The following is a 26,678-nucleotide window of genomic DNA, read 5'->3' on the forward strand; positions in this document are numbered from 1 at the left end:
ATCCAATGGATGCAAATAACTCTCAGTAGGGAGTTGCTACACATCCTGGAGGTGACGGGCTAGGCATCACCTGGCTGGCTCGATTAGCTAGCTCGCTCTCCAGCGTGGGCAAGTGGAAAGGATGGGGGCGGGAGAGGATGCGGCGCCGGGGTTGCACAGCACATCCGGGCGCGCCTGCAGCGGGTTGCCGGCTGCATAATTGATGGAGGGCCGGCGCAACAACGCTGGGCTGGCCTCGCTGGGCTGGCCTCGGTGTGCTGGGTGCGCCTTGGGGGAGGAGGGCCTGGGCGGCCGGGCCCCTCCCACTCCGCTTTTTCTCGCGTGTCCTGTCCCCGGGACTGGCAGTGGGCTCCCGGTTACCAGCAAGCGTACACACGGACAAACGGACACCGATCGCAGCACGCCGAGGGCGCAGCAGCGACCTCCGGGACCGAGCCGCCCGCGCCATGCCCTCGCTCACTGGTCTGGGGGCGCTTGTGACGCCTGGCTGCCCGCTCCTCCTTCTGTGCCTTCTGGCGGCGACGCGCCCGGATCGGGCAGAGAGCAATCCCGCAGGTGCCTGGGGTACAGGGGTCGGTCCGGGGAGGGCTCTGGGCACGCGGGATGGGGGCGCATCGGCCGCGACCCTCTAGCCCGAGGGCTTCCCTCGCTATCCTAGCAAGGGCCGCGTGGATGCGAGCGAGCGCAGGCTGCTGCGGAGCGGAGCGGAGATGGCTTCTCATTGGCTGGGCGCGGGTACCCAAGGAAGAAACGTGGGCGCCGGGGTGCCTCCGCGTCTGCCGAGTCTAGGGGTGATTCCGGTCCCAGTATAGCCCAGTTTGATCCCGGAAACTGGTAGTGAGAGAGGATCGTTGTTGTTGTTGTTGTTGTTGTTGTTTTTTTTCCCTACGAAGTGGGCTAATATAGAGTGTGCGGGGTCGTGCGGAGGTTACTGGGGACTTAGACTGTGGCGTGGTTATGGATCCACATTCTCTGACGCCAACTCCCTCCGCTAGCGGCCTCAGCGAGGTTCTCGTATCACCTTTCCTCCTGGCAGGTGTTGTTGGCTTTGAGGATGTTTTTTAGAGCAGAAGGTAAAAATCCCGCCCGCCAGCCAACTCAAGCAAGACCCAGATAAGAAAAGTACTCGTGTGTCTTGTCCTTAAGCCATGGTCTTTATGAAAGCAAAACCTTTTTTTTTTCGAGGGTGTTGGGTTGCGTGTTTAAGGCATGTTGACAAAAAGATTTACACGAAAAAACATTCCCCAAAGTCAAGATTGGATTTGCCGTCTTAGCTCACCTGTTTATACTTTCTGTGTTGCAAGCGATTCGGTGTGACCCTGCTTTTCAGCTCAAGTTTCCGTGCTCCCGTTTAAGTCACCACTAACTTCTCAAGCAGTGGGAAGACTGACCCACGGGGATCCAAATCCAGACATTCTTCTAGCCAGCGTTTTCAGCTGGTATAGATGATTTCCATGAGCTTATATCATGTAGATTGGTTGAACATGACACGAGCAGGAACACGATCGAAGGGATGCACCCACATTGTGAACTTGGATGCTTCTAGTCTCTGGGTTTTCTTGCTCCACGTCTCTTTTCCCAACATAAGACTGAGATATAATTGTCCAGGACATGACTTGCTCTCCTGAACCCTTCCTTACTCTGTCTCTTTTTCCCTCTCTCCCTTTTCCCCTCCCCCCTCTCCTCCCTTTGCTTGCCCCCCCTTCTCCCTTCCCGCTTCTCTCCCCAATTTTCTTTCTTGGGTTCTGCCTCTGTAACTCTGGGTTTCCTGCATGGAAAGCAGCCACACCATGGAACTACAAAACCAGCCTAAACAACTGTTTTGAGGATCGGTGTGTTTGGATTAGTCCTAGAAGTTTGGTTCTCTACTAGGCAGTACATTTTATAAGAGTTTTGTTGTTGTTGTTGTTTGTTAATTTTATTTTATTTTCCAGACAGGGTTTTCTCTGTGTAGCCTTGGCTGGCCTACAACTACAGCAATCTGCTTGCCTCTGCCTCCCAGAGTGCTGGGGTTCCAGGTGTGCACCACCCCGGTAGGAGAGCTTTAAAAAGACTGATATCCAGGTCTTTCAAATGGGAGATAAAACAAAACAACAACAAAACAAAAACTGATTCAGTTAGCATAGAAGTCAGCCTGGGCCTTAGCAGTTTTGGAAATTCTGTGTGAGTCAGTGCAGGTTAAAGTCATGTGAAAGGACTCGGAGCGTGTACTCACCTGGCCTCTAAAGGGAAGAAACTAGGGAGCAGGTGAAGGTGTACATAAATGTGCCGAATGGCAGAGGGGAACATGGGGTTTCCTCTCAAACTCAACTCAGGTGAAAGTTCTGAAACTATAGGGCATTCGAAGGACGTGGCGTCTGAATTCACAGCACCCGCTTGGGAGCTCACAACCACCCAGAACTGCAGTCCCAGGAGTAAATAAACCGGTCAGGTTGCTGCCACCCTGTCTAGATTCAGTATTAATTTAAATGAGATTACTCATTCTTCCCTAAAGAACACTGCAAGGTTTGCTGGATGTTCTTTGTATTTATTCTTTGAACTACTGGGAGAAAGGTGTTAAAACTGGGTCTAAGTTACTGTACTTATGTTCTGCTAGAGCTCTGTGCCAGCCACTGTACTATGCATTGTACAGGCTGATGAAGTAGCTTCTATTTTCCCTGACTTTGAGAAGAGGGAGTTGAGGCTTCATCGAAGCAATTGCTCCGGTACATGTAGTTGGTTTAATAGTAGAGCAGACAGTTTGAAGTTGGTCAGTTTAACTTTTAGCCCATTTCTTTCTTTCTTTTTTTTTAATGACTTATTTATTTTATACATATTGGTGCTCATCTGCAGGTACACTTGCACGCCAGAAGATGGCATCAGATCCTATCGTAGGTGGTTGTGAGCCACCATGTGGTTGCTGGGAACTAACCTCCGGAAGAGCAGACATTCCTCTGAACCTCCGAGCCATTTTTCCTGCCTGCACAGCCTGCTTTCTTAAACACAGGTCTCTGTGAGACAGCTGGGTGCTCCCTCCAACATTTGGAACCACTGGACTAAGCACCTGTGTGAGGCTGTGTTCATTCCAGGAGCTGAAACACATGTGCAGTTTTGAGTTCTAGAATAATGTTGGGCCGAGGCACAGAGAGTCAGTCATTTGCTTCCTCACAGTTTTCTCCTAATATTTTTATTTTATTTTTGTATGTGTGTACGTGATTGTCTTTCTTCTACATTGTGGGGATTGAACAGTGGTCTTCAGGCTTGGGATCAGGTGACTTAATCCACTGAATCATCTCAGAAGCCCAGTTTTTGTTTGTTTGTTTGTTTTTAATCAAATAAGAGATATAAAAATATCTTTGTAAAAGAAACATGTCTCTGAAAGACTCTACCCAACAGGATGTCAAAGCAGATGCTGAGAGTCATAGCCAAACTTCAGGCAGAGTGCAGGGAATCTTGTGAAAGAAGGGGGAATTAGTAAGACCTGAGGAGACAGGAGCTCCACAAGGAGAGCAACAGAACCAAAATATCTGGGCACAGAGGTCTTTCCTGAGACTGATACTTCAACCAAGGACCATGCAAGGAGATAACTTAGAATCCCTGCACAGAGGTAGCCCATGGCAGCCCAGTGTCCAAGTGGGTTCCCTAGTTATGGGAACAGGGACTGTCTCTGACATGAACTCAGTGGCTTGTTCTTGGATCACCTCCCCAGGATGGGGGAGCAGCCTTGCCAGGCCACAGAGGAAGATAATGCAGCCAGTCCTGATGAGAGCTGATAGACTAGGGTCAGAGGGAAGGGGAGGAGGACCTCCCCTATCAGTGGACTGGGGAAGGGGCATGGGAGTAGAAGAGGGAAGGAGGGTTGGGGTGGGAGGGGAAGAAGGGGGCTACAGCTAAGATACAAAGTGAATAAATTGTAGTAAAAAAATTAAAAAATACTGCAAAAAAAAAGAACATTATATAAGCAGGAATATCTTGACATTATTATTAGTATTATCACACCTGAGGGAATGAGTGATTTTTTTTTTAAACCTTTTCAGTGGAGTAACTTGGAACAGGCATTTTAACTTCTAAGGATATGGCTTGTGTGCTTCCTTCATTAGTTCCTTCCTCTGTTAGACTCTATGTTGCTTAGTAATAAATAATTACCAGAAGGAATTTTACTTACATGCCAACATTTGCCTGACACTGTGTCTTTAGAAAACACTAGTAGTTCTCTTTGAAGGTATTTAACCTGTTTAAATGAATGGATTTATTATAAGCCTGTCTTTAATTGGGATATTTCTGTTGTTTCAAACATTTAGTCATAATTAAAATTATGCAAACATTTACTGAGAATAAATCTTCAACTGACTTTCATCCTTAGCTCCTTTCTCTTCCTACTTTCCTGAGTGGTCCTGTAGTAATTAGAAGAACAGAAACAGGAGGGACCCTTGCCTGGTGGGTGGAGCTAGAGGCACAGGTAGCCTAACAACAAGAGGACAAATCAGGGTGGAAGTTAGGCTCTGCACAGTGAAGAAGATGCTCCTTCCAAGGTAAGCTTACCCCTGGTCTCAGAGCTGTGCAGGATGACAAGGGCTTCTACACAGGGTCATGCACACAGGTAATATCTAACCCACATTCCAGGGCAGACCAGCAAGCACAGTCACGCCTGAGTGGTTGAGGACAACTGTATGGGGACAGATGTGGCAGCTGTAGTGGGATGTTATTATGTACACGGGAACTGATCCTAGGACAGCCACTGTAGTATGCAGTGTGTAGGTGATGAATCAGATTTCTTTTCTCCGACTTTCTGAAGTTGGGGTCTAAAATTAAGCAATAAGGAAATCTACCAAAGACAGCACGATGTAGGTTTTCCAACAGGAAAGAAGAAAATAAAGACAAGCAGGGAAGGAAAAACGTCGATGTTTTCAGTGTGAATTCATGACTATAAGCCTCTGTTGCTTTATCTGTGTCACAGACGTGCAAATATAATATACATAATATATGTGTGTGTTTCATGTTGTAAATATTCTGTGTGTTTGAGTCTGCATCCACATTTTAGTAGCTGTATCCACTGATTTCTAAACAGTAAGTGTACTTAATATGTATGTGTTGGCTTCAAGCAATATTATTATTAATAATATTGGCGAAATGACTGATGTCAGAGCTGGGGTGGAGAAATGTGTAAACCTGGGACATCCTGTGCCAGAAAACAATAAAGTACTCAACGAATGATTTGTCATGTCTGAAAGAATCAGGACCCAATTGAAGGGGTTCACAGATCTGGGGAAAACTGAGCGTCCAAATAAATAATAGATAATGGTGATTATCTGGGTAGCCTACGCTGGCCTGGTGCTTATGATCCTCTTGTTTTAAATTTCTGAGTACTGTATTAATGGATTATAACTAAATGATACGGAAATACATCGATCCAGAATGATAAAAATTAATTAAAATTGGGGACCTTTTCCTGAAGTGCAAACTGTTTCATAGTTTTAAAGTAATTTCCTACAAAAATCTTAGAAATTCCAAAGGACTAGAGCAACTTTACATTAGGGAATATTGGTAATACTATAATCAAATAATCAAAGTGAAAATCATCACTAACAATATTTTTGAAGTTTCTCTCTCTCTCTCTTTTTTTTTTTTTTTTTTTTTTGGTTTCCTTGTGCCATCTGGTCTAATAGGGAATGGTAAAGCACACAGCATTATCTCAGTGGCATTGCTGCCAAGACTGCCTGCCCCACATCTAATCATATTACAGTCGACCTGGAGTTTCCTAAGGGTCAAAGTTGAAGTATGCTCTGGTAAGACCAGAGCTGTTGCAATGAAGAAGAGAAGCCAATGGCAGCATGCAGTTCTGAACCGGCCATTCTGCAGAAATGCACATCAATGTACATAGAATGACACTTAACAGGGGTGTGGCATGAGCTGGCAATGTAGAAATGCCAACCTCCTGATTTCTGTTTAGCCTGGGTCGACATGGGATGTTTCCTTCGCAGGAAACACTTGGTAATGCGTTAGAGAGGCCCGATTTATCTTGTCAGCTTTGTACCTTTCACATAGATCAGAGGCGATGTGTGTGTGTGTGGGGGAGGCGGATGTCAGTTTTTGACATTTCATATAAACCTGAGATTTTTCTGAAGAAAAACAGCATTAGCTCGGCTTTCAGAAAGATCCTGATTTACCGTAAACATTCCATTAAAACAGACGCTGAGGACTGCTCACCTGTGTGTTTGCTACTGTACTTTTGCTTTTTAAGTTTATGTGTATGTGTGCACCTGTGAGTGACTAGATGTACTATTAGGTGCTGGTGGAGGAGGAGGGTGTGTTGTCTTCCTTGGAACTCGACTTAGAGGTCATTGTGAACCACATGATAGAGGTGCTAGGAGCTGAGCCCACTTCTCTTTAGGAGCAGCAAGTGACTAACTGTTCAGTATCCCTCCAACTCCTGTGCTGAGTTCCAAATATGTCCTTAAACAGAAAGTTAGATGTGTACTGAGGCAGGCTTGCTTGCCTGCCTGCCTGCCTTCCTTCCTTCCTTCCTTCCTTCCTTCCTTCCTTCCTTCCTTCCTTCCTTCCTTCCTTCCTTCCTTCCCTCCCTCCCTCCCTCCCTCCCTCCCTCCCTCCCTCCCTCCCTCCTTTCTTCCTTCCTTTCTCTCTCTCTCTCTCTCTCTCCCTTTCTCTTTCTTTCATTATTTCTTTCTCATTCTTGTATGTAATTCCTTGATTTCTTGAAGTTGCTTTTGTGCTGTTGGCTTCTCCAGTTTCACAGTAATAACGACAGCCTTCTGACTCTTAGCAACTTAGCACACTTACACTAACATAGAAAGAAAAGCAAAAAAAAAAAATCCTTTACAACATTTTGTTGAAAAAATTAAACTCCTTGCCAGGAAGTAGTGGTGCAAGCCTTTAATCCCAGCTGCTTGGGAAGCAGAGGCAGGTGGGTGGATCTCTGAGTTTGAGGCCAGCCACCGCTACACAGAAAAACCTTGTCTGGAAAAACAAAAAACCCAAAACCTCCTTAAGATACCATCAGCAGTAAGGTGTAACCCTTCAGTAAGGTGTATTTCTGTAATGTTCACAGAGAAAGGAGAAACATTATCTTTAAAAATGGAACTGTTTGTTTTATTGAGTCCTATTTTTCTGTTTTTAAAGTTACTGAGCTTAGCATAACTGATGTATTTATCCTATTCCAAGACAGTCTTCCCAGTTTTATTTTTATTTTTTGAGGGAGGGTTTAATATATCGCTGATTGGCCTCAGATTCACTATGTAACCAAGGGTGAGATTGAATTCCTGATGTCCCCGCCACCACCTCCCAAGTGCTGAGATTACAGGCATGTACCATCATGTTCAGGCCAAAGCGGAATCTTTTTTTTTTTTTTTTTTTTTTTTTTTTGGCCTTTCAGTTACACAAGTCAAGAACCAGAAAGGGAATTTTGACTGATCTTCATGCTCAGAGTGCCTTTGCCATATATCTAGGGGCAAGGAGCAAGCCATAGCTGGTTTCCCGATTTCCACTTAAGTGATCCACCTAGCCATGAGCTTTCTTCCTAAAAAAGATCCTCAAAGTAGACCCAGGAAGCTGTTGGTTATCCATGAAGACAAACTTGAAACACATACTTACAAAAGCACACATACATACAAACACATTAAAAAATCTAGAGAAGGTGCAATGAAGAAATGACTGGAGAGAATATTCTCTTTTTATTTTTATTTTTTTGGTGCCAGGTGCTAAACCAAGTATTTTGCACCTACTTCGGAAGTAACCTACTGCTGACATGTATCCCAGCCTGCTTTTCATCTGTTATTTTGAGGCAGTATTTCCCTGAGTTTCTCAGGCGGGCCTTGAATTTGCAGTCTTCCTGCCTCATCCTCCTGAATAACTGCAAAGATCACAGGTGACCTGTACTGGCTGGCCCCGTTTAGAGAAAATAGTTATTCAATAAAAGCAAATCTTAAAATCCTGCATCATTTTCTTCTTTCTCACATACAGCTTTTCCAGGTTTGCTTCTTTTAAACAAAGCACAGAGTTAAGTATGTGAAAAACTCAGTAGTTTCAGAAGGATTATAACATTTATTTCATTTGACGGCGTTACTACTGTAAATTATAAGCCCCTCTAGCAAGATCTATTTCAGCTTGTAATATGTGAAAACACCTACGTGGAAACCATTTTTCACATCAAGGAACACTCGGTAAAAATTAGTTTGCCTCTCAGTTCTTTGATGCAGTATCTTCATGTACCTTCTCTTCCTGAGAGAGGAGGAGAACTCCTAATCTCGGGAACAACCACTGGTTGTTACTCTTTTATGTCAGTGTTTTGCCACTACCCCTAAGAGAAAGCCAGGTGGAAAATGTCCAGGAATGATTAAGGAAAGGGTGATGGTAATACCTTGAAGAATGCATGTTTTGAATTTGGCACCCTCACTCAATATTTGTGTGACTTTGTCTAATCCCCTCCCCCTTCCCCAAGAATTGAGGTTTAGACATTGTCATCAAAGCACTGAGCTGTATCCATCACGTTTTGATACTTGAGGTTACAAGCCACTAACCCAACTTGGCATGGGAAACAGAATTCCTACCTCTTCGCTTTATATTTTGTTTTGTGACTCAGCCTAATCCTTTCAGGGACACATCCAAACCACGTCTGCCTGCCAACTTCTTTTGCACACACATGTTGGCTAAATCAGCCCCTCACCCGCAGCTGTCCTGGGAAGCAGTGAGGTTCACAATCTCAATTTTTTTTTTTTTTTTTTGATTACAGAGTATCTTGTTCAAACACAGGACTCACTTTTACTTTCTGGTGTTGCCTCCCTGCTTTCATTTGTTCATGCTGCTTCTTAAAGAAATTCTTTGGCAGAAGTCTTCAGTGGAAAGTAGAACCTGATAAAAAACATTGATGCTTTAGCCGGTCAGGGATGGCACATGCCTTAATCCAAGCACTCGAGGCAGAGGGAGGTGGATCTCTGAATTTAAGGCCAGCTTGGTCTACAGAGTTCCAGGACAGCCAAGGCTACACAGAGAAACCCTGTCTTGAAAAACCAAAATAAAAAAAAAAAGATTGATGCTTGAATGAAGATGGGGAATTAGCACTTAGCTGGTGTCAGGGTTACAGATGTGCGTATATTTTTAATATGTGAACTAGTAGTTAGAAATGGTCAAAGCAGCTAGTGTATTCTGGAACTCCAGGTTTCCTTGCATCAGGTGGTTTGGTTTTTCCTTCTCTTATCCTTTTTTTTTTTTTTTTTTTTTTTTTGTCCAACTTCAGCCTTGGATCCCATTCTCGTTCTCTCTTTGTTGTAGTGTAGATCCCAGATAGGTTCTTTAAAATTGGTCTCGGGAGATGAAAAATCGTTCGAGCCCTGATCCTCCTTTACTTCATATCAATTCTAGAGTCAGGTTTACACTCTGTGGATCTCATGCCAACTTGTGAAAGACAGAGATGCGTGATAGTTAACACCAGAGCTGAGTGCTACTCTGGAATTGTAATGACTCAATCAATTGTGACCCAAACAGCTACTTTACCATTCATTGGCTTTTAGGGATCCACTTCACCCACTTCCTATTCCTTGTCAGCACACACGCTATGTCGGGTACGTCTGTCCTTACTTGGTTAAGGGGGGTCAGAATAAAAATGACACGAGGTACTTTTTTTTAGTTGTTGTCATTCTCCTATGACTGATCGTGTGAACAATAATAACCATCGTCACAATGACCCATGTTTGGACACCTGAAAAGGGCGCCATTTTTGTTTCAGGAATAGGGCATATGATGGGAAATTAAGAGTGGTCAGCTAGGCCAGGGAAGGAGGGCTTAGGAATAAGGAGATATGCTTTGTAACATTCAAGCCATTCAAGATGGCTATCACAGTAACTTTCTTTCCTTCCTAACCAGCACTGAGTGGTGAGTGGCCTTGAACTTACTGTATTATTTCTTTAATGCAAGCCCCGTACGAGTTCTGCCAAAAGTGGAAATAAATAACTTTTTATTAAGGAAAAAATATTGACCACACCCTTTTAGTATATGTTTACATGTACATATATGTGTATCATATATGTGTATGTATACACGTGTGTATATATACATATGATATGTGCATATGTGAATGCTGTGTGTGTATATGTATCCCGAAAGGTACACAAACACATCTAAACTCTGCTCATGAGGCAACAAGCACCTTTACGCAAGCTGTCTGGCCAGCTCCAAGCAGTTTTTTTAGAAAGTCCTTTAGACTTGCTGAGGTATGTCTAAAATGTAACCACGTGCAATTTGTGTTACAGATTCAGCTTTTACAAGTCTACCTGTTGGAGAAGAAATGATGGTAAAATACTCAAACTTTTCCCTGGAGAGCCATAATCTATCACTGACAGGTACGTGGATCATGTCTCAAAATGCCAAAAAAAAAAAAAAAAGTTTAAAAGGCTTTAGACTAAGCTTTGGTCTTTTCCCTGCTTTGTTTTTTAAATGAGTAAGCACGTTCTGTTCCAGTAATGACATTAAAATAGCACAATTAGAGTCTAAACTCTTTCAACCTGGTTACTACATTAGTAACTAGTATTTCACTTTTTTTTTCTTCTTTTTGTCATCTGCAGTTTTGGGCTATTTTCCCAGTCATTTGAACTGTTTCTCTACTTTATTTCATGTGACTAGACAGTGTATGGGGCAAATTTTCCAAGCCAATGTCAGTGAAATGTGTGTGCCGAGAGTTTTTGTTTGTTTGTTTTTGGTTTTTGATAGAACATTAAAAAAACAAACAAACAAAACTTTGTGCTTGTTTATTCCCAGATGTTCTCGTTTCAGCATTTGGAATTAATTTTTGTAAAAGTCAGTTCTGTGTTCCTGTGTTGTTACTCCCTCTTTCTTTGTGCATATTTTAGTTGTTGGTTGCCACTATGAGATAAAACAATTATTGGAGATGGATACAGGGAAGAATTGTTTGGCCAGTCTGGCAGAGTGGCTTACAGGGCACAAGCCTCACTCAGCACAGCCTGGTGCCTGGAAATCAAGGATTAGTACTCAGTGCTACAACAAGAAATACTTCATTAACTAATTCCATGCTACATATTCATCTAACCTACAGAAGGCTTAACTCCTAGCTACTCTTTGTTCTAATAGTTCAACTGAAACCAGATTCCTGCTTTTAGTGAAAGGAGCAGTTGGTCAGAGTTGCCCATTCTTTATTTCTTGCCTTGACTTGTGCACACATCACTCAGGCTTTTTCCTTCCTTGTAGCCCCTGCACTTGACTCTCTTCAAGTCTGAACATCTTAAGAACTGGTGCCCAGGCCTGACCATGACTTCTGTGTACTCAGTTTGTTTGTCCATTTTCCCTCTTAAAGTTCTTGCTAGCCTGCCTGTTTCTCCGTAAAAAAGAAAGCCTTGTTTGACATTTAGACACTTGAAGATTTTGAATTGGGAGCTTTTCTCTTGTTGCAATCATTCTTGTACAATAAAACCTTTATAAAGGTCTGAATTTGATGTTTACTTGAGAAAAGTAAAGATCTGTCATGCGTTTTGGAGCATTGACCTGCTGAGCTGTGGTTGCAGTTCATGTAGGCTTCTTGCTTTGGTTGCTATCGCATTAAAAATTCTCATGTTGGGAGCTACATTTATTGGTACATGGAACCATAGGCATCATCTGACATGCAGTTTTTATTATTATTATTTAAAGAATGTGTCTTATGAAAGTTGATTGGTTTGAAGCTTGACACATCTCCCAAGCACTGGCATTAGAGGTGTTCACCATCATACCCAACTCCTGGCTGGACTTTGCCTTTTCCATGAACGATCCATTTTGCCAACAATGATTTCAACATCACCCTTGTTTGAAAATAGTACCCATGGCATGTCCCTATTGCAGCTTGTCTGTTGTCTCTCTCCTCCTGGGCATAAGTTCCATATATTCTTGGAAATTGACATTTCTGTTAGCTCGATGTATTCTTGGTAGAGTGGGTCAATCCCAATACCTTAGTTACAAATTACAAATCCTGGGTCAGAATGACAACTTTGGCTGCACTCAATAAATTTACTTAGTGAGAAAGGGAAACGTGGGCCCTGTGCCTGGGAGAATGAAAAAGAGTGGCCTTAGGTTTAAAAACAGAACAACCACAAAGAAATGGTTGTTACTTTTTTAACAAACAAAAATAAAACCTTATTTTTATTTGCTTGAGGGAGTCATGATGTTGACAAAGTTCCATGTGTATTATTTTTCTCTTAATAGGATTTACCCTTCACAGCAATTATTTGAAGTGAGCACCATTGTTATTTCAATTTGCAGTTGAAAACAGAGACACACAAAGAGATTGAGTGAATTGACCAATCCCAATTGGGAACTGGGTTTTGAACCTAGGCAGTCTGGCGCCAGAGTCTCTGCTGGGCCAAATAACTTTTTAATGCCAACTTATTCATTTGTATTAGCATTATCACTAAAACAACTATGCCTGCTTTAAGGTGAGTGATACAGTAGCTTTGAAGTAATATATTCAAAATCTATGAAAATAAGGTCATATTAAATACTTTAAGCCCAACTAGGTTAGTTTTAGAGACTCTATTTCCTGAGTGGTGAGTTTGTGGAAGTATATTTGCTGTTACTAAGGAGGGAACAATCTCTGTCCCTCTCTCTGCTCTCCCTTGCTTTTTAAAACCTATCTTTTGATAATGGACAATGTGGCTGTCATTGTTTATATTAAAATACAATGTTTCCTTATTGTTAGTTACTTTCAGTGCTTTTTCTTCTGCAAAGTATACTGTTTAGTGTGTCAGTGTTGTAGTTTAAACAATGCCATGAAAATCGAAACATCAGCCGGCCTCTTTCTTGATCAGCCTGGTGAAGCACGCTGGTGAGCTTTCACATTATTGACCCAACCCATATTGTGTTTACCAGCTGAGGTGTGAGCAGCTGACCTGGCAAGGTCCCCAGGAGGGAAGGAGGAAGCATAAGCAGAAGTTGGAGGTGCACATATGCTAATTTAGCTGCTGTAAACTTTGCTAATGTCATTGGAGATGAGGAAATGCTACCTTGCTGCGTAGCCACAAGCAGGCAGGACCTCTCAGGCTGGAGAGTCTGGAACCTGCACAGATGAAGGAGGGGGAGGTTCTGTGTGTCTGCTCTCCTGGGCGGCTTGAGGCAGGGAAGATCTAGTCTTTCAAGTATTTCAAGTGAAGACTGATCATGAATGGAGAAGACAGTCACAGTGGGTGAAAGAGTAAGCAGGACACAGTGCAGCGGGTGGCCCTTGCCCTCCAACAGGGGTCTCTGCAGTAGCAGAAATATTGACGGTGTTGACCCTGTGGCTTTTTGTTGAGTGTAGAAGTCTAGGGCATTGTGGGATATGAAGTGATATCTTAGTCCTTTCAGGTGTAAGGCTGTTTGCTCATGGGGAATATAGTTGTCTTCTTTGTTCTGCATTTAACAGGGGGTATAGCTCTGTGTTTTAGGTTCTTGTCACTCTAGTGGAATATTTGAAGCAGGGGACTCCTGAAGAGAAGCACTTTGTTTAGTGAAAGTTTTGAAAGTTTAAAGCCCAAATAACTTCTAGGCTCCAGTCAATGCCCACGGGAGATGTTGAAGCCCCATGGGAAGAGGCATTGCTGTGTTCTGTATCTGGAGGCAAGGAGAGCTCTGAGGCCAGGCTGGCTGCTTGACTCATAAGAAGTGAAAATTTTGATAAGAATCATCTAATCTAGTTGTAGGGCCCTAGGGATCTGAGGATCACAGAATAAGTGCCACCTCTTTGTGTGTGTGTGTGTGTGTGTTTTGTTTTGTGACAAGATTTCTCTGGGTAGCACTGCCTGAAACTGGAACTTGCTCTGTAGATCAGGGTGGCCTCGAACTCAGAGATCCACCTGCCTCTGCCTCCCGAGGACTGGGATGTTTCCTGGCAGTCAGGCCAAGATGCTTCAGTTCTTAGAGTTGTGCAAGTATACAGTGGTGACCATGCGCAGGGCAGGGGTAAGAACTAGAAGCCTCAGAAAGCTGATCCTTCCTGGGTGACATAGTGGAAGGTTTGACCTAAGGGAAAGGACATCAGCTGACAGCAGCACGAAGAGAGAGCAAGTTGGCTTCTTCACGTTAGCTCCATTCACTGTTAGAAGCACAAGACTCCTACCACTGTCAGTTAAAAAGAATAAAATATGAAAGAGTACTCAAGTCCCCAGGTTATTCATAGACCTCAGAGAGGTTTGGGATATAAACTCATAATTAGATGCACCACTGAGGCTGCACCAAGCTGAGAAATAACACAGAAAGGAGCCCTTGCAGATGCCTCTTCCACAGGAAGACAGTGAAGAACACGGCAGGAGGCAGCATCCTCGTCCCCCCTGGCTGCAGTGAATGCTGAGAGTGTGACATAAGACATGCAGAGATCTTTAAAGCACCTCCGACAGACTCCGCCAGGGAGACGTATGCTGAGGCTCTGCAGACCCACACTACAGAACTGTTCAAAACGTGAAAACTGGTTTTATGTCTTTTGACATCAGTTCTTAATTAATACATATATGCTGCCAACTTGTCTCTTCACTTGTATGAACAGAATAAATGTACTAGTTACTCGGCTAGGATATTCTCTCTAAAGGAGCTTGCTTGCATACATGTTACTGTTAATAAATTATGTAACAGGAAACACCCTACATGAGTATAAATAAATAAACACCTCCGAGATTATGGCTCTGAATGCTGTCTGTCCTGAACACTGCCAAGCAGAATTACTGAGTTAGAAATTATGTGCACTTTTGATAGGTCCTGTGACACTGTCCTCCAGGACATCCGAACAGTCTGTTCTTTCCCACACCCACGTTGGAGCACAGCTTTTTCCTGCATCTTCACTAACACGAGATACTATCAGACACTTTGAAGTTTGTTCTTTGTGTGTGCTGAAAGTTGAAGAACTGTTTTAATTGCCATATTGAATTTAGGCATACCTTTGTTCCTATGCATTTGTATTAGTTTATTAATGTCTTTTACTAATTTTGCTATTCTTAAAATTGGTGGAAATGACAGGAATAAAGAACATAGTCCTGCATGTGCTTTTTTTTTGACTTTTTAAAATTTTATTAATTACAGTTTATTCACTTTGTATCTCAGCTCTAGCCCCCTCTCCCATTCCCTCCCAATCCCACCCTCCCTCCCTCTTCTTCTATGCCCCTCCCCCAGTCCAATGATAGGGGAGGTTTTCCTCCCTGTCCATCTGACCATAGTCTATCAGGTCTCATCAGGACTGGCTTCTTTGTCTTCCTCTGTGGCCTGGCAAGGCTGCTCCCCCCTCAGGTGGAGGTGATCCAAGAGCCAGCCCATGAGTTCATGTCAGAGATGGTCCCTGGTCCTATTATTGGGGAACCGTCTTGGATACTGAGCTGGCATGGGCTACTTCTATGCAGGGGTTCTAGGTTATCTCCATGCATGGTCCTTGTTTGCAGTATCAGTCTCAGAAAAAAACCCTGTGCCCATATTTTTTGGTTCTGTTGCTCTCCTTGTGGAGCTCCTCTTCCCTCCAAGACTTTCTATCCCCCCCTCAAGATTCCCTGCACTTTGCCCAAAGTTGGGCTATGCATCTCAGCATATGTTTTGATACTATGCTGGGTGAAGTCTTTCAGAGGTCTTTTGAAATAGGCTCCTGTCCTGTTCCCTGTTTTCTCCCTCTTCTGATGTCCATCTCATTTGCCTTTCTGAGTGAAGATTGAGCATCTTACCCAGGGTCCTTCTTGTTGCTTAGCTTCCTTAGATGTACAGATTTTAGTATGTTTATTATACTAAATTATATTGTCTAATATGTCTAATATCCACTTATAAGTGAGTATACCATGGATGTGTCTTTCTGCTTCTGGGAAATGCAAATCAAAACAACTCTGAGATTTCACCTTATACCCATCAGAATGGCTAAGATCGAAAACTCAAGTGATAATACGTACTGGAGAGGATATGGAGAAAGAGGAACCCTCCTCCATTGCTGGTGGGAATATAAACTTGTACAGCCACTTTGGAAATCAATCTGGCACTTTCTCACACAAATAGAAGTAGGGCTACCTCAAGACCCAGCTGTACCACTCTTAGGCATATATCCAAAAAATGTTCAAGTATACAACAAGGACATTTGCTCAAACATTTTATAGCAGCTTTATTTGTAATAGCCAGAAGCTGGAAGCAACCCAGATGTCCCTCAACTGAGGAATGGATACAGAAATTGTGGTACATTTACACAATGGAATACTACCCAGCAATTAAAAACAAAGAAGCCATGAAATCTACATGTGCTTTTTATAAAAGTTAAAATATTGTTTTCTCATTGCATAGCTTTTGTGTGTGAGTGTTGAGTCTGTATGTTCCCATGTGCATGTGGAAGCCAGAGGTTTATATTAACTGGCTTCCTTGAACTTTCTCCACCAGATATATGTATCTGTGTATGTATCTATCTGTCCGTCTGTCTGTCTTTCTGATGTATGTATGTATACACACACACATACATATTTAGCAGTTTGCCTGCATGTATATCTCTGCAACAACTGCATGCCTGGTGTCTGTGGAAGGCAAAAGGCGGCAATGGTAATGGATCCCCTGGAACAAGAGTTACAGAACACTGAGATACTCTGTGGATGCTGGGAATTGAACCTGGGTCCACTGGAAGAGGACCAGGTGCTCTTTATGAGTTTACCATCTCTAGTAAACCTCGCCCTGGCTCTGCATGTTCCCTCCTCTCTTTGAGCAAGCTCAGGACAACCTTAATTTGCGACTTACTCCTACTAGTGCCTGGTGACTTTGGCGTACCCAGCACGGCCCAGCCTATGTTAATTGTTTTGGTAAATAAAGCTTTGCCTTCATTTGTGTAGATGCTGTCTTTACCGACCAGTGTTTTCCTCTCCTGTGAGGATGCCTGTGTAGAAACAAACTGATGGGTTTGAGAGTAGACTGTGATGCTGTCACAAGGTGTTTGGTTCTTGAGGGTTTCCGGAGGGCAGCTTTTGTGTAGTTTGGATCTGTAATGAACCTCTCAGACCCATAAACTACAGCTGTGCTCCCTAGCTGGTGGCCTTACTGAGAATGGTTGAACCTTTGTGGGAGGGAGCTTTAACCAAGGGAGGTCAGGTAACTGGGGACATGTCCCTTAAAGGGACACTGGACCCTTTGCCTCTCTGCCTCTCTGTCGCTTCCTCCCATGGACTGCAGCCTTTGAAAGTATGAAATCAACTTTCCTCCTTAAGTTGATGATTTCAGGTAATTTATCTCACAGCAATAGAATAACACACATAGACTTTTGTTTTTACATAAAAGGCTTCTGAAATCATATACATTTATTTTTAAGTTGTATTTATCTATGTATATATGAGTGTTCTGTCTTCCTGTACATCTGCATGACAGAAGGCAACCGTGTCATCCACAAAGCTCCCCTCAGTGTGGGTGACCACTTCTGGAGCTTTCTCCCCAACTTGCAAGAAACCTCGCCAAAGAAAAGCATACTTGGCAGTTGTTTTACACCTTTAAAACTTTGGGTACGGGGTTATGAATCTTCTCACTCCCTGCATTTCTAGAACTTCCTAAGTTTTGGTGGCTTCTGAAGTCTAAGGAGCTGCCTTGCTTCAGTTTACTGGACTTTAAAAATTTAAAGCATGTCTGAAAATAGTATATAGAAATTTCCAGTAATATATTGGAGACACACGGTTCTAAATAGTCCAAGTAGTTGCTAAAAATTTCTACCAAGATCTCATGTATACAAGAGAATATTTAGGCAGCTATGAATCATTACATTGGATTAAGAACCATGTATTCATTTTTATTCTATAATTCTTTTTTTTTTTTTGAGGGACCAGGATTTTTATTATATTTTATTAGTTAGAGTTTGTTCACTTTGTATCGCAGCTGCAGCCCCCTCCTCCATAATTCTTGTTGAAGATAATTTCTTGGTGTGTAGCCTAGGCTGTCTTAAAATTGTGATCCTCTCGCCTCAGCCTCCAAAGTTCCGGAATTACAGAATGTTTCCTGTGTTTCAGAAACTGAGAAACCATGTCTACACTCTTAGAGCTGCAGATGTCATCGTCCTGTTTGTAGAACTTTGCAGAGAAACGTTGTTCTGGCGCAACGTTGGGGAAGCTGAAATGTCATTTCTTGAGCTCACATTCAGTTTCTTGGTTAACCACAGAGATTTTCAGGGGAGGGTTAGAATTTTCTGCATAGTTTTAATGCTGTGATTCCTTAACAGGAAGGAAAGCGAGCTGCAAGAAAAGAAAAAAAAAGTCATAGAAAACAGTGGAGTAACTGGTGCAGAGGGTGACCTGTGAAAGAGTGTGTTATGGTTTATACTGTGGGAGAGCGTTTGGTTGGAATGTGAGTACTTTAAATGCATTCATCTGACAGTTAGGAATCACCCCACTCACTTTGGGAAGCCGCTGTGCTTTTAAGTGTCATTTGACTTCGTTTGGAATCTTGGTTTTGAACAGTTGGAAAGGTGAAGAAGTCGGTGCTGTTTTCATAAGAACCATGGACCTTTCAGAGTTTGTTTGTACTGTTGGTGAGGGGAGAATCTGGGCCTAGCCACACTTACATTTGAAGTTCAGCGCTGCCTGCATCTTGAGAGCCTCCTGTGTACGTCATCTGTGAAGTAGGATGCATGCTTCCCTCATAGACGCTGCCATGAAGACTAGATGATGGAAATGATGCTGTCCTTGTGATGCCCTTGTCCTAGCACTGTCCTTGGGCTTTTATTACTACATTCTGAACCTGGACGGTGAGAAAGTGCTTACTGAGTACTGCTCCACTGAAGCTTTTGTGCCTTCCGTAGACTTCCTGTGTATCAGCCCATTTTGATAAATAAGGACAGGAGACAAGGAAATGGGGGTAGGGGGAGGTGTGCTCAGGATGTAGTTAGTGGTAACCTTTGCCTAGCAGACTAAGATGTACAAGGATCTGGATTGGATTTCCAGCAACACATACACGCCAAAAAACAACAGCTGGTATCTATTACAAAGATCCTTTGCTTCAAAAATGAAAGGTGTTTAATCAATTGCATAATTTTTTTTTGTTTGCTATAACAAAATCTCGGACAAAAGCAAGGAAGCAGAATTTATTTTGCTTTATTAGCTTTGAGCACATAGTCCCTCGTGGTGAAGAAGTCGAGGTGGTAGGAGGCTGAGCAGCTCTTCACATTGCACCTGTGGTCAGAGAGGAGCTGGGCTCAGTTCGCTCTCTCCTTTTTATTCAGGCTTGCATTTCGGCCTGTACATCTGTAGCATGCACACTCACAGCCATGAAGCATCTCGGAACTCAGCCACAAACAGGCAGGGCTTTGTCTCCCTGTGATTACTGATTCTGATTCTCTTAGGTTCACGCTCTGAGTTTACCATCATCACACCGGGGCAGCCAGATAATCTGGCACCTGCTATTAGAGACAGAGGTTTGGTATACTCATGTTTTGTTTTGCCTTTTTTTTTTTTTAAATAAAAGAATACTTTTTCAAGACAAGTGAGGAAATCTCTGGTGAAAGATAACTAAGGCTAGTGGGGAAGAAGGTTGGAGAAACTGAAGCTATTTTAGAGGTAGAATTAATGTAATATTACCACCTTTGAGTCAGGTCTAAGGGAAGGGGAGCTATTGGACCACCATAGGACAGACTGGGCTTAAGGTTCCTTTGGATATCTAGGTTTAGATACTCAGAGAACAGGTAGAGTCCTGGGTCAATGACCAAGAATGAAGTTTTGAGTGGAACTTTTGTTTTTCAAATAAAGTGTTTTAATGGTTTAAATCATTGAGTTTAACATAGGAGTGCCAAATTGAGATGTGAAGGGGCCAGAAAGCAAAATCCCCCAAAGTGTGAATACTAAAGGACTTGGTGTGCCTGGCGTATGTTAAAGTTTACTGAACGTGGGAACAAAGCTGGCTACGTACCATGTGGAGGTTAGAGGACAATTTGTGGCAGTCTGTCCCATCTACCATGCATGTGCTGGGGGTAGAAGAGCTTGGGAAGTCAGGCTTACTGGAGCCATCTAGCTGGCACTAGGCCATTTTTAACATAAAGAAAGAACATTTTCTGTTAGATATCGTGGGTTAAGCTGACAGAATACACTGTATTGAAATGGGGATATAGGAAAAAACAAAAAACAGAACAGCTAATTTTTGGGAGAAATTGTGTAATGTAGACATTTACGGAGAGAGCTCAATTTTAAGAGTACCCAGGGCTAAATGTGAGGAAAATGTGTAGGAAAAAAATAATCTCAAGACTAAAGATAGTTGACCTTTAAATACTTTCTCATTACTGGTTCCTACTGTAATTCTGGTATGTTGGTGGCTCTCAGTAGATACGCAGGAATACCAGAATCTTTCAGTTTTACTCACTTAGTTTTCACCCTACATAATTTGGCTGTTAAGGCCTTTCAGTACCAGCGAGGGGCATAAATTCAGTTCATCAGTTTTGCAGTTAAATAGCAGTTACTTTTAGAGTCTTCTTACAAAACAGTTCACTAGCTACACTTTCGCATTTGCAAGCTCTGGGCCTCGTACTACTTAAAGCACTTTGTGACGGTTTTAAAATGTACTTAAATGACTTAAGGTATGTGCTTACTGGAGTTCTGTCCATTTTTATTATATTTTGGCTCTGTTGACTGTTCTTGTTCCTCTCCTTTTTTACCCACCCTTTTCAGCCTCTGACAATACTATTTGTGTTATTATTATTATTATTATTATTATTTTGTCATCTTGACACAAACTAGAGTTACCAGAGAGGAGGAACCTCGGCTGAGGAACTGGCTCCTTTGGGTTGGCGTGTGGAACATCTGTGGAAAAATCTCTTCATTGGTCATTGATATGGGGAAGGTGCTACCAGGTTTCCTAGCAGAACAAGCGGAGCAAGCTGGGGATGCATGCCAGCAAACAGCATTCCTCCGCGATCTTTGCTTCTGTCCTGCCCGGTGGTTCCTGCTTTGGCTTCCCTTGATGTGGAATGTAATCATAAGCCCAACAAACCCTTTCTCTTCTAAGTTGCTTTGGGTCAGAAAGCTTTACCAGAACAACATAGAAAGCAAATTAGGAAAATATTCTACTCTGTTCTTGTAGACAATCAACTTTTTAAAATCTCACACAAATAGGCTGTTTCAGTTTAAATTTGCATTTAAATTCTTGTGCTTGACATTTTGCTTAACATAATTTTCTCTACACTTATGTGTTTTAACATTTTTGAGTGTAGAAGGAGAGGGAGAGGAAGGCCATTTATGGAAAAGGAAGAATGACCTTTTGTAAGGATACATCATCTGTGGGAGAAACACAGGCCACGTGATAGTTTTGTGGCCATGTTTGCTCAGGCGTGATGTAAGGCATGCTGATCCGTTTCCCTGAGGAGTGGACTTTTCTACAATCAATCCATTCTCAGTGTTTTGGGGAGGCTCACTGTTTAGTTAAATGATTTCAGGAACTCAAATAGTGTTTGTTCTATTTTATTGTTGTATTCTAGACCACTTCAAGAGTATATGTGTGTATATTTGTATGTCCATATTTTTTATTAGTATATCAGTTTTCTTTCTGTGATAAATATATTGGAGCAAGAACTTAAAAGAGGAAGGAGTTATTTTGTCTCAGTTCTGAGAGGTTTCTCTGCCTCCATTGTTTCTGGATCTGTCAGGAAGAACATCATAATAGAAAAATATGTTCGAATGAATTTGCTTACTTATTTGTAGTCAGAAAACAGAAACAGAAAGGGATTAAGGATAAAGTTTATAATCCCAGATATATTGTCAAAGCTCACCCTTGGTAACCTATTTTCTCAAGCAAGGCTATACCTGCCTAAACAGCACTACCAACTGGAGACCAGATATCTAAATCCCTGAGACTATGGGGGATATTTATCGTTTACATCACCATAAGTATAACCAGTTGAATGCTCTTTTCCATTGGCAAAGCAAAGCCTAGTCACAGGTTCTTGAACCTTGATAATGATAGCAGGTACAGGCCTCATTTTGAGGAGTGGTCCTTAAATCTTGTCATGGTTACTCCCATGGCATCTGTGCGACTATTGTACTGGTTGGTATATCTTGCTAGGCCAGTCGCTGTTTTAGCTAGCAGCTTCCACAGCTAGAGCACATTGGTTTCTTTCATCCTCCAGTAGCTTGCATAACATCTTCAGCATCATGAAAGCTGGCCACTAAGGGTGAAGCTTACAGGTCAATGCCAGCTTGATTTTTTTTTTTTCACATTCCATGACTCAAATATCTGATGTCTTTAACAAGAGGGTTTTAGTGCCAAGTTCTGGACAAAGAACACTGGTAATAGAATGTCATATTGGAGGGTCTATGTGATCTCACTGGCCAACAACTCCAATAGAGTAACCCATTTCTGACACAGACCAACATCCTCCTAAACAGAAAAACAAAGAAAAATCATTTCTACCTAAATCAAGAATAAAACAAGGACATCCACTCCCCCCACTTCTGTTCAACAGTACTTAATGCCAAGTAAAAGATAAGAGACAGATACAGAAAAGAAAGGAAGAAGTCAGAGTATCTTTATTTGCAAATCATATCATTCTCAGACATAAAGGGCCTTACAGCCTCTGCCGGAAAACTACACTTGATTAACACATTCAGCAGTGTAGCAGGATACAAAATTAAAACAAAAAAATCTGTAGTCTTTCTGTATATTGATGATTAAACCCACCGAGAAAAACCTTGGGGAAGCAATATCATTAACATTAACCTAAAATATCTTGGAATAAATCTAACCAAGGAAGTGAACAACTTGTGCAATGAAAATTTTGTACAAGGCACTGAAAAGAGAAATTGAAGAAGATGCCAGAAAATAGTTCCACATTCATGGTTTAGTAGGGTGAATACTGTGAAAATGGCCATCCTATAAAAAGCAATCTACAGATTTAACATAATTCCCATTAAAATTCTAATGCGGTTATTCACAAAAACTGAAAAAAAAAATCCTAAATTTTATATGGAAACTCAAAAGACCCAGGATATTCAAAACAGTTCTCCATGGTTTTATGGAGATGGAGAGGGACAGAAGATAATATAACATTAGTTCAATTTTTCAAACATGACTGTAACTGCCAAGGCTATGTGCCTACTGAGCAGTTAAATCAGTTCTTCGATCTGTCCATGCCAGTGTATGTCCTAGCATTTGGAGTATTCTCAGTAGCTCTTTCTTCTGTCATTTAGCTATCAATAATTAAAGGAGACAGATATGACAGACGCAGGCTTTTGTGATTCTGTTAAAGTTGCAAGGAAACTTTTCTTAAGCTTTGCCTGTAAAGGAAAGTAGGGAAGAGAACCAGATCTGTATTACAGAAGAGCCATTCTTCAGTTGAATGAAGGGCATTAAGTATCTGTCAGACCGTAGGCCACTGCTGGTTATTTAAATGGTTTGTTTACATGTTATTTTTAAAAGGTAAATATATATTTGTATATATTGAGTTTGCCTACAAATGTAACATTTAAAATAATTCCTTGTTCTTCTGTGATGAACAGAACAGTCCACAGCACCAGTAGAAAAAAACATCACATTGGAAAGGCCTTCTGACCTGGAACTCACATGTCAGTTCACAACAACTGAGAATTTGAATTCAGTGAATGTGTCTTGGAAAAAAGGTGATGAGCTCCTTGAGAATACTGATGCTTTCAACACAACTAAAATGGGAAACACCTTGTGCAGTCAGTACAGGTATGTACATAATAGGGTACACACTGCCAGCCACAGTCTGCTTAGCCACCTATCTTCATTTTTATTAAATATTTTTGAGAAATAAGCTTGTATTAATAACTCTTAATTATCTCTAGGTTCATCGTTTTTAATAGCAACCAGTTGGGAAATTATTCTTGTTTCTTTGGAAAAAAGGGACACAGAGGAACATTTAATATCAAAGGTCAGTATTTATAACTTCAGAATTATGTTCTTCGTTTCTCATGTCCCCAGGGTTTTAGGTAATTATTATGGTAATAAATGTAGATTAGCTGCAAGAAAATCATTTGCTTTTCATTGAGTCCCAAGTCCCTTGACCATGGTTTTGACTTTCCCTACTCACCCCTTATTTTTTCCATCGGTTTTTTTGTTTGTTTGTTTTGTTTTTCATCTCTTAGCTTAAAATACAGACTTTAGTTCAAAAGGCCAGCTGCCAAGGATATACAGGATTTTCGTAAATCCTGTATATGTCTTAAATTTATTTATTAATTTATCCCTCTAAACTTCAAGATTTGAGAACAGTCATCTAGATTAGGTTCTGAGTTCCTGCATTCCCAGGTTGAGAGATTTAAGTTTTGGTATTACCTTCATGGAAAACCAACATTTTGTGGTTAGATTAGTAAACCACAGTTTGCTGGGTTTTGGTAAATGGAGTCTGTTGTCATAGCAGTGGCTTAAGGCTTTGTTTGTGTCACACTAATTTGCCAGTGATCTAGTCTGTTATGTTTTCTCTAACAGTTCTGAAGCCTGATAACATGGATGTTGTGCAAATCCATAGCAGAATGGCCTGCTTCGTCTCTGTTTGATTTCTGATTGGTCCAGTCCACTCCCATGTCCCTGGAAAGTCCCCTGTGTACTCAGACTGCAGACTTTGTTTAGTTTTTTTTTTTTTTTTAATTATTGCAACTCGGGAATTATAATACATCCTTGAAATAATTCACTTTGGCCTTTCCAGTTGCAGAAACTAGTGTCATACTTGGAAAACATTACATGTGCTTTCTGTTCAGCTTCTTTCCTCTGTTGCCTGATTTAACTTGTGCAACAGGAGTTATGGTGTACTTTCCTGCTTCCCTTCCTTCCTTCATTTCTTTCCTTTTATTTTTCCTACTTTGCCTTCCTCCTATTCCCCTTCTCTTTTATTCTTTCTTTCATTTTTTTCTTCCTCCACCTGCCTACTTCCTTTCTACCCCACCCCACTTTTTCTCTTCGTTCCAGTGAACAAAGAACAAAAACATAGACACGTCCACTGATGTATTTTAGGGTTGTCTTTTCTAGTTTTGTGAAGAATGACGTTGGAAATGCGATAATCATTGTGTTGAGTCTGTAGACTATTTTGCTCATGAAGCTACTTTCCCAGCTTTAATTCTGCTGGTCCATGATGGTCATCTCCCATCACTTAGGCTGTTCTTCCATTTCCTCGCTCAGTGTCTACCGCTTTTCAGTGTGAAGAAAGGTTTTGCACCTCCTTAGGTTACTTCTGGGTTTTTGTTTCTTGTTTTTTAAGGTTGTTGTGAGTGAGGTTACTGTATGGATTTGTTATTGGCATGTGAAAAGCTAATTTTGTACGTTGGCTTTTGTATCTGCTCTTTTGTTCAAGGTATTAACAGATCTAAGAGTTTTCTAGTGGCGACTACAGGGTCTATTACGCCCACCCCCACCAACTTTGTGTCTCCTTTGTGTCTGTTTCTTCGCTTGTTTCTTCTACTGTCTTCCATTTCTGTACTCAATAGATACCTTGTTTAACCTGATTTTTAGTGCAGATGCATTTTCCATTTCCCAATACTGAGAGGCTTTAGAATAATAAAGGATGCCGGTATATGTTTTTGTTATATTGAGGTATGTGTCCCGTGTTTATAGTTTCTTCATGGTTCTTATCACAAAGGGTACTAACCTTTGTCTCCAGCTGAGGTCCAAAAGCAGAGTTAGGTCAAAAATGAGGGAAAGTGGAACGTTTACAGTATAAAAGCAGAAGACAGGCATGTGCCACCACGCTTGCTCACCTTCATCACAAGTTTTAATCCTTTTTCAGGGCTGCAAAAATCTGTTGCATATTTACTTTTAAAATTTGCTTGAAGCAGTTTAATTCAACTCATTTGTTTTTAATGCCCACTTAGCATTAATGTAACTTGTAAGGATGTACTATGTCCTGAAGATATTTATAAAATTAATAATTTTGGGTTCTTCTAGAGAATCCTTGCTAAAAATAATTCTCTGTAGTTACATTTAAAATTGATTATTGCTTGGAGAAATAATTTTGAGTAGAATTCAAAGGCATTTGTCCCACAATTTATTTTATAATTATTACGTTATTAGGTCTGTTAAGCTTATGTAATAGTGTATATTTTTATAAACATCATTTATACTGCTTGCTTATTGTTCTTCCTAGGGAGAAAGATCTTGTTTATCACTATTACAAATGAATATGGATTAAAAAGCTAGTTTCATCCTCTGATGTCAATTGAGCTGAGATTCTCCTTTTTCTCCATTTTATTTTACTTTTGCCATAAACTGCATGAGTCAAGCCCAGCTCCTGAGATTAGCCCTTGGAACAATTTACCCTGCTTCTGCTTTTAGGGGAGCTGACTGATGTGTCATCGTGACATATTACTGATGAGTATGATGGAAACATTATCTTCTGCTGACTCAGTGTGCCTGCCTGGATGACAGCCAGAGCAGGAGAGTAGAAGTTCAGCTGCTAACACTTGGGGAATCATGTGCCACCCACAAATGGTGACATGAGTGTTAATTAGTGTTGGGTCAGATATTATCAGAGAAAAAAAACTTCTAACATTGCTTAATATCAAAAGTCTCATAACAAGCTGAGCAGTTGTGGTGTACACCTTTAATCCCAGCACTTGGGGTTCAGAGGCAGGTAGATCTCTGAGTTTGAGGCCAGCCTGGTCAACAGAGTGAGTTCTAGGACAGCCAAGGCTACACAGAGAAACCTTGTCTCAAAAATCAAAAACAAGTGGGGCTAGAGAGATGGCTCAGTGTTTAAAAGCACTGCCTGTTCTTCCAAAGGTCTGAGTTCAATTCCTGGCACCCATGTGGCAGCTCACGAT

General features: G+C 41.6%; 1 protein-coding gene across 1 annotated transcript in view; it reads left to right on the top strand.

Annotated features, from left to right (window-relative positions):
* The first annotated feature begins 227 nt into the window (after positions 1–227).
* Positions 228–26,678, top strand: part of Emb (embigin) — a 39,832-nt gene continuing 13,381 nt past the window's right edge. The window contains exons 1-4 of the mRNA XM_021659203.2: positions 228–555; positions 10,242–10,331; positions 23,406–23,598; positions 23,715–23,800. Coding sequence (XP_021514878.1) covers positions 447–555; positions 10,242–10,331; positions 23,406–23,598; positions 23,715–23,800 — 478 coding nt within the window. The 5' untranslated portion in view covers positions 228–446. The remainder of the gene's footprint in view (positions 556–10,241; positions 10,332–23,405; positions 23,599–23,714; positions 23,801–26,678) is intronic.

The sequence above is a fragment of the Meriones unguiculatus genome, chromosome 6 (genome assembly GCF_030254825.1).
Source record: "Meriones unguiculatus strain TT.TT164.6M chromosome 6, Bangor_MerUng_6.1, whole genome shotgun sequence".
Classification (NCBI taxonomy): Eukaryota; Metazoa; Chordata; class Mammalia; order Rodentia; family Muridae; genus Meriones; species Meriones unguiculatus.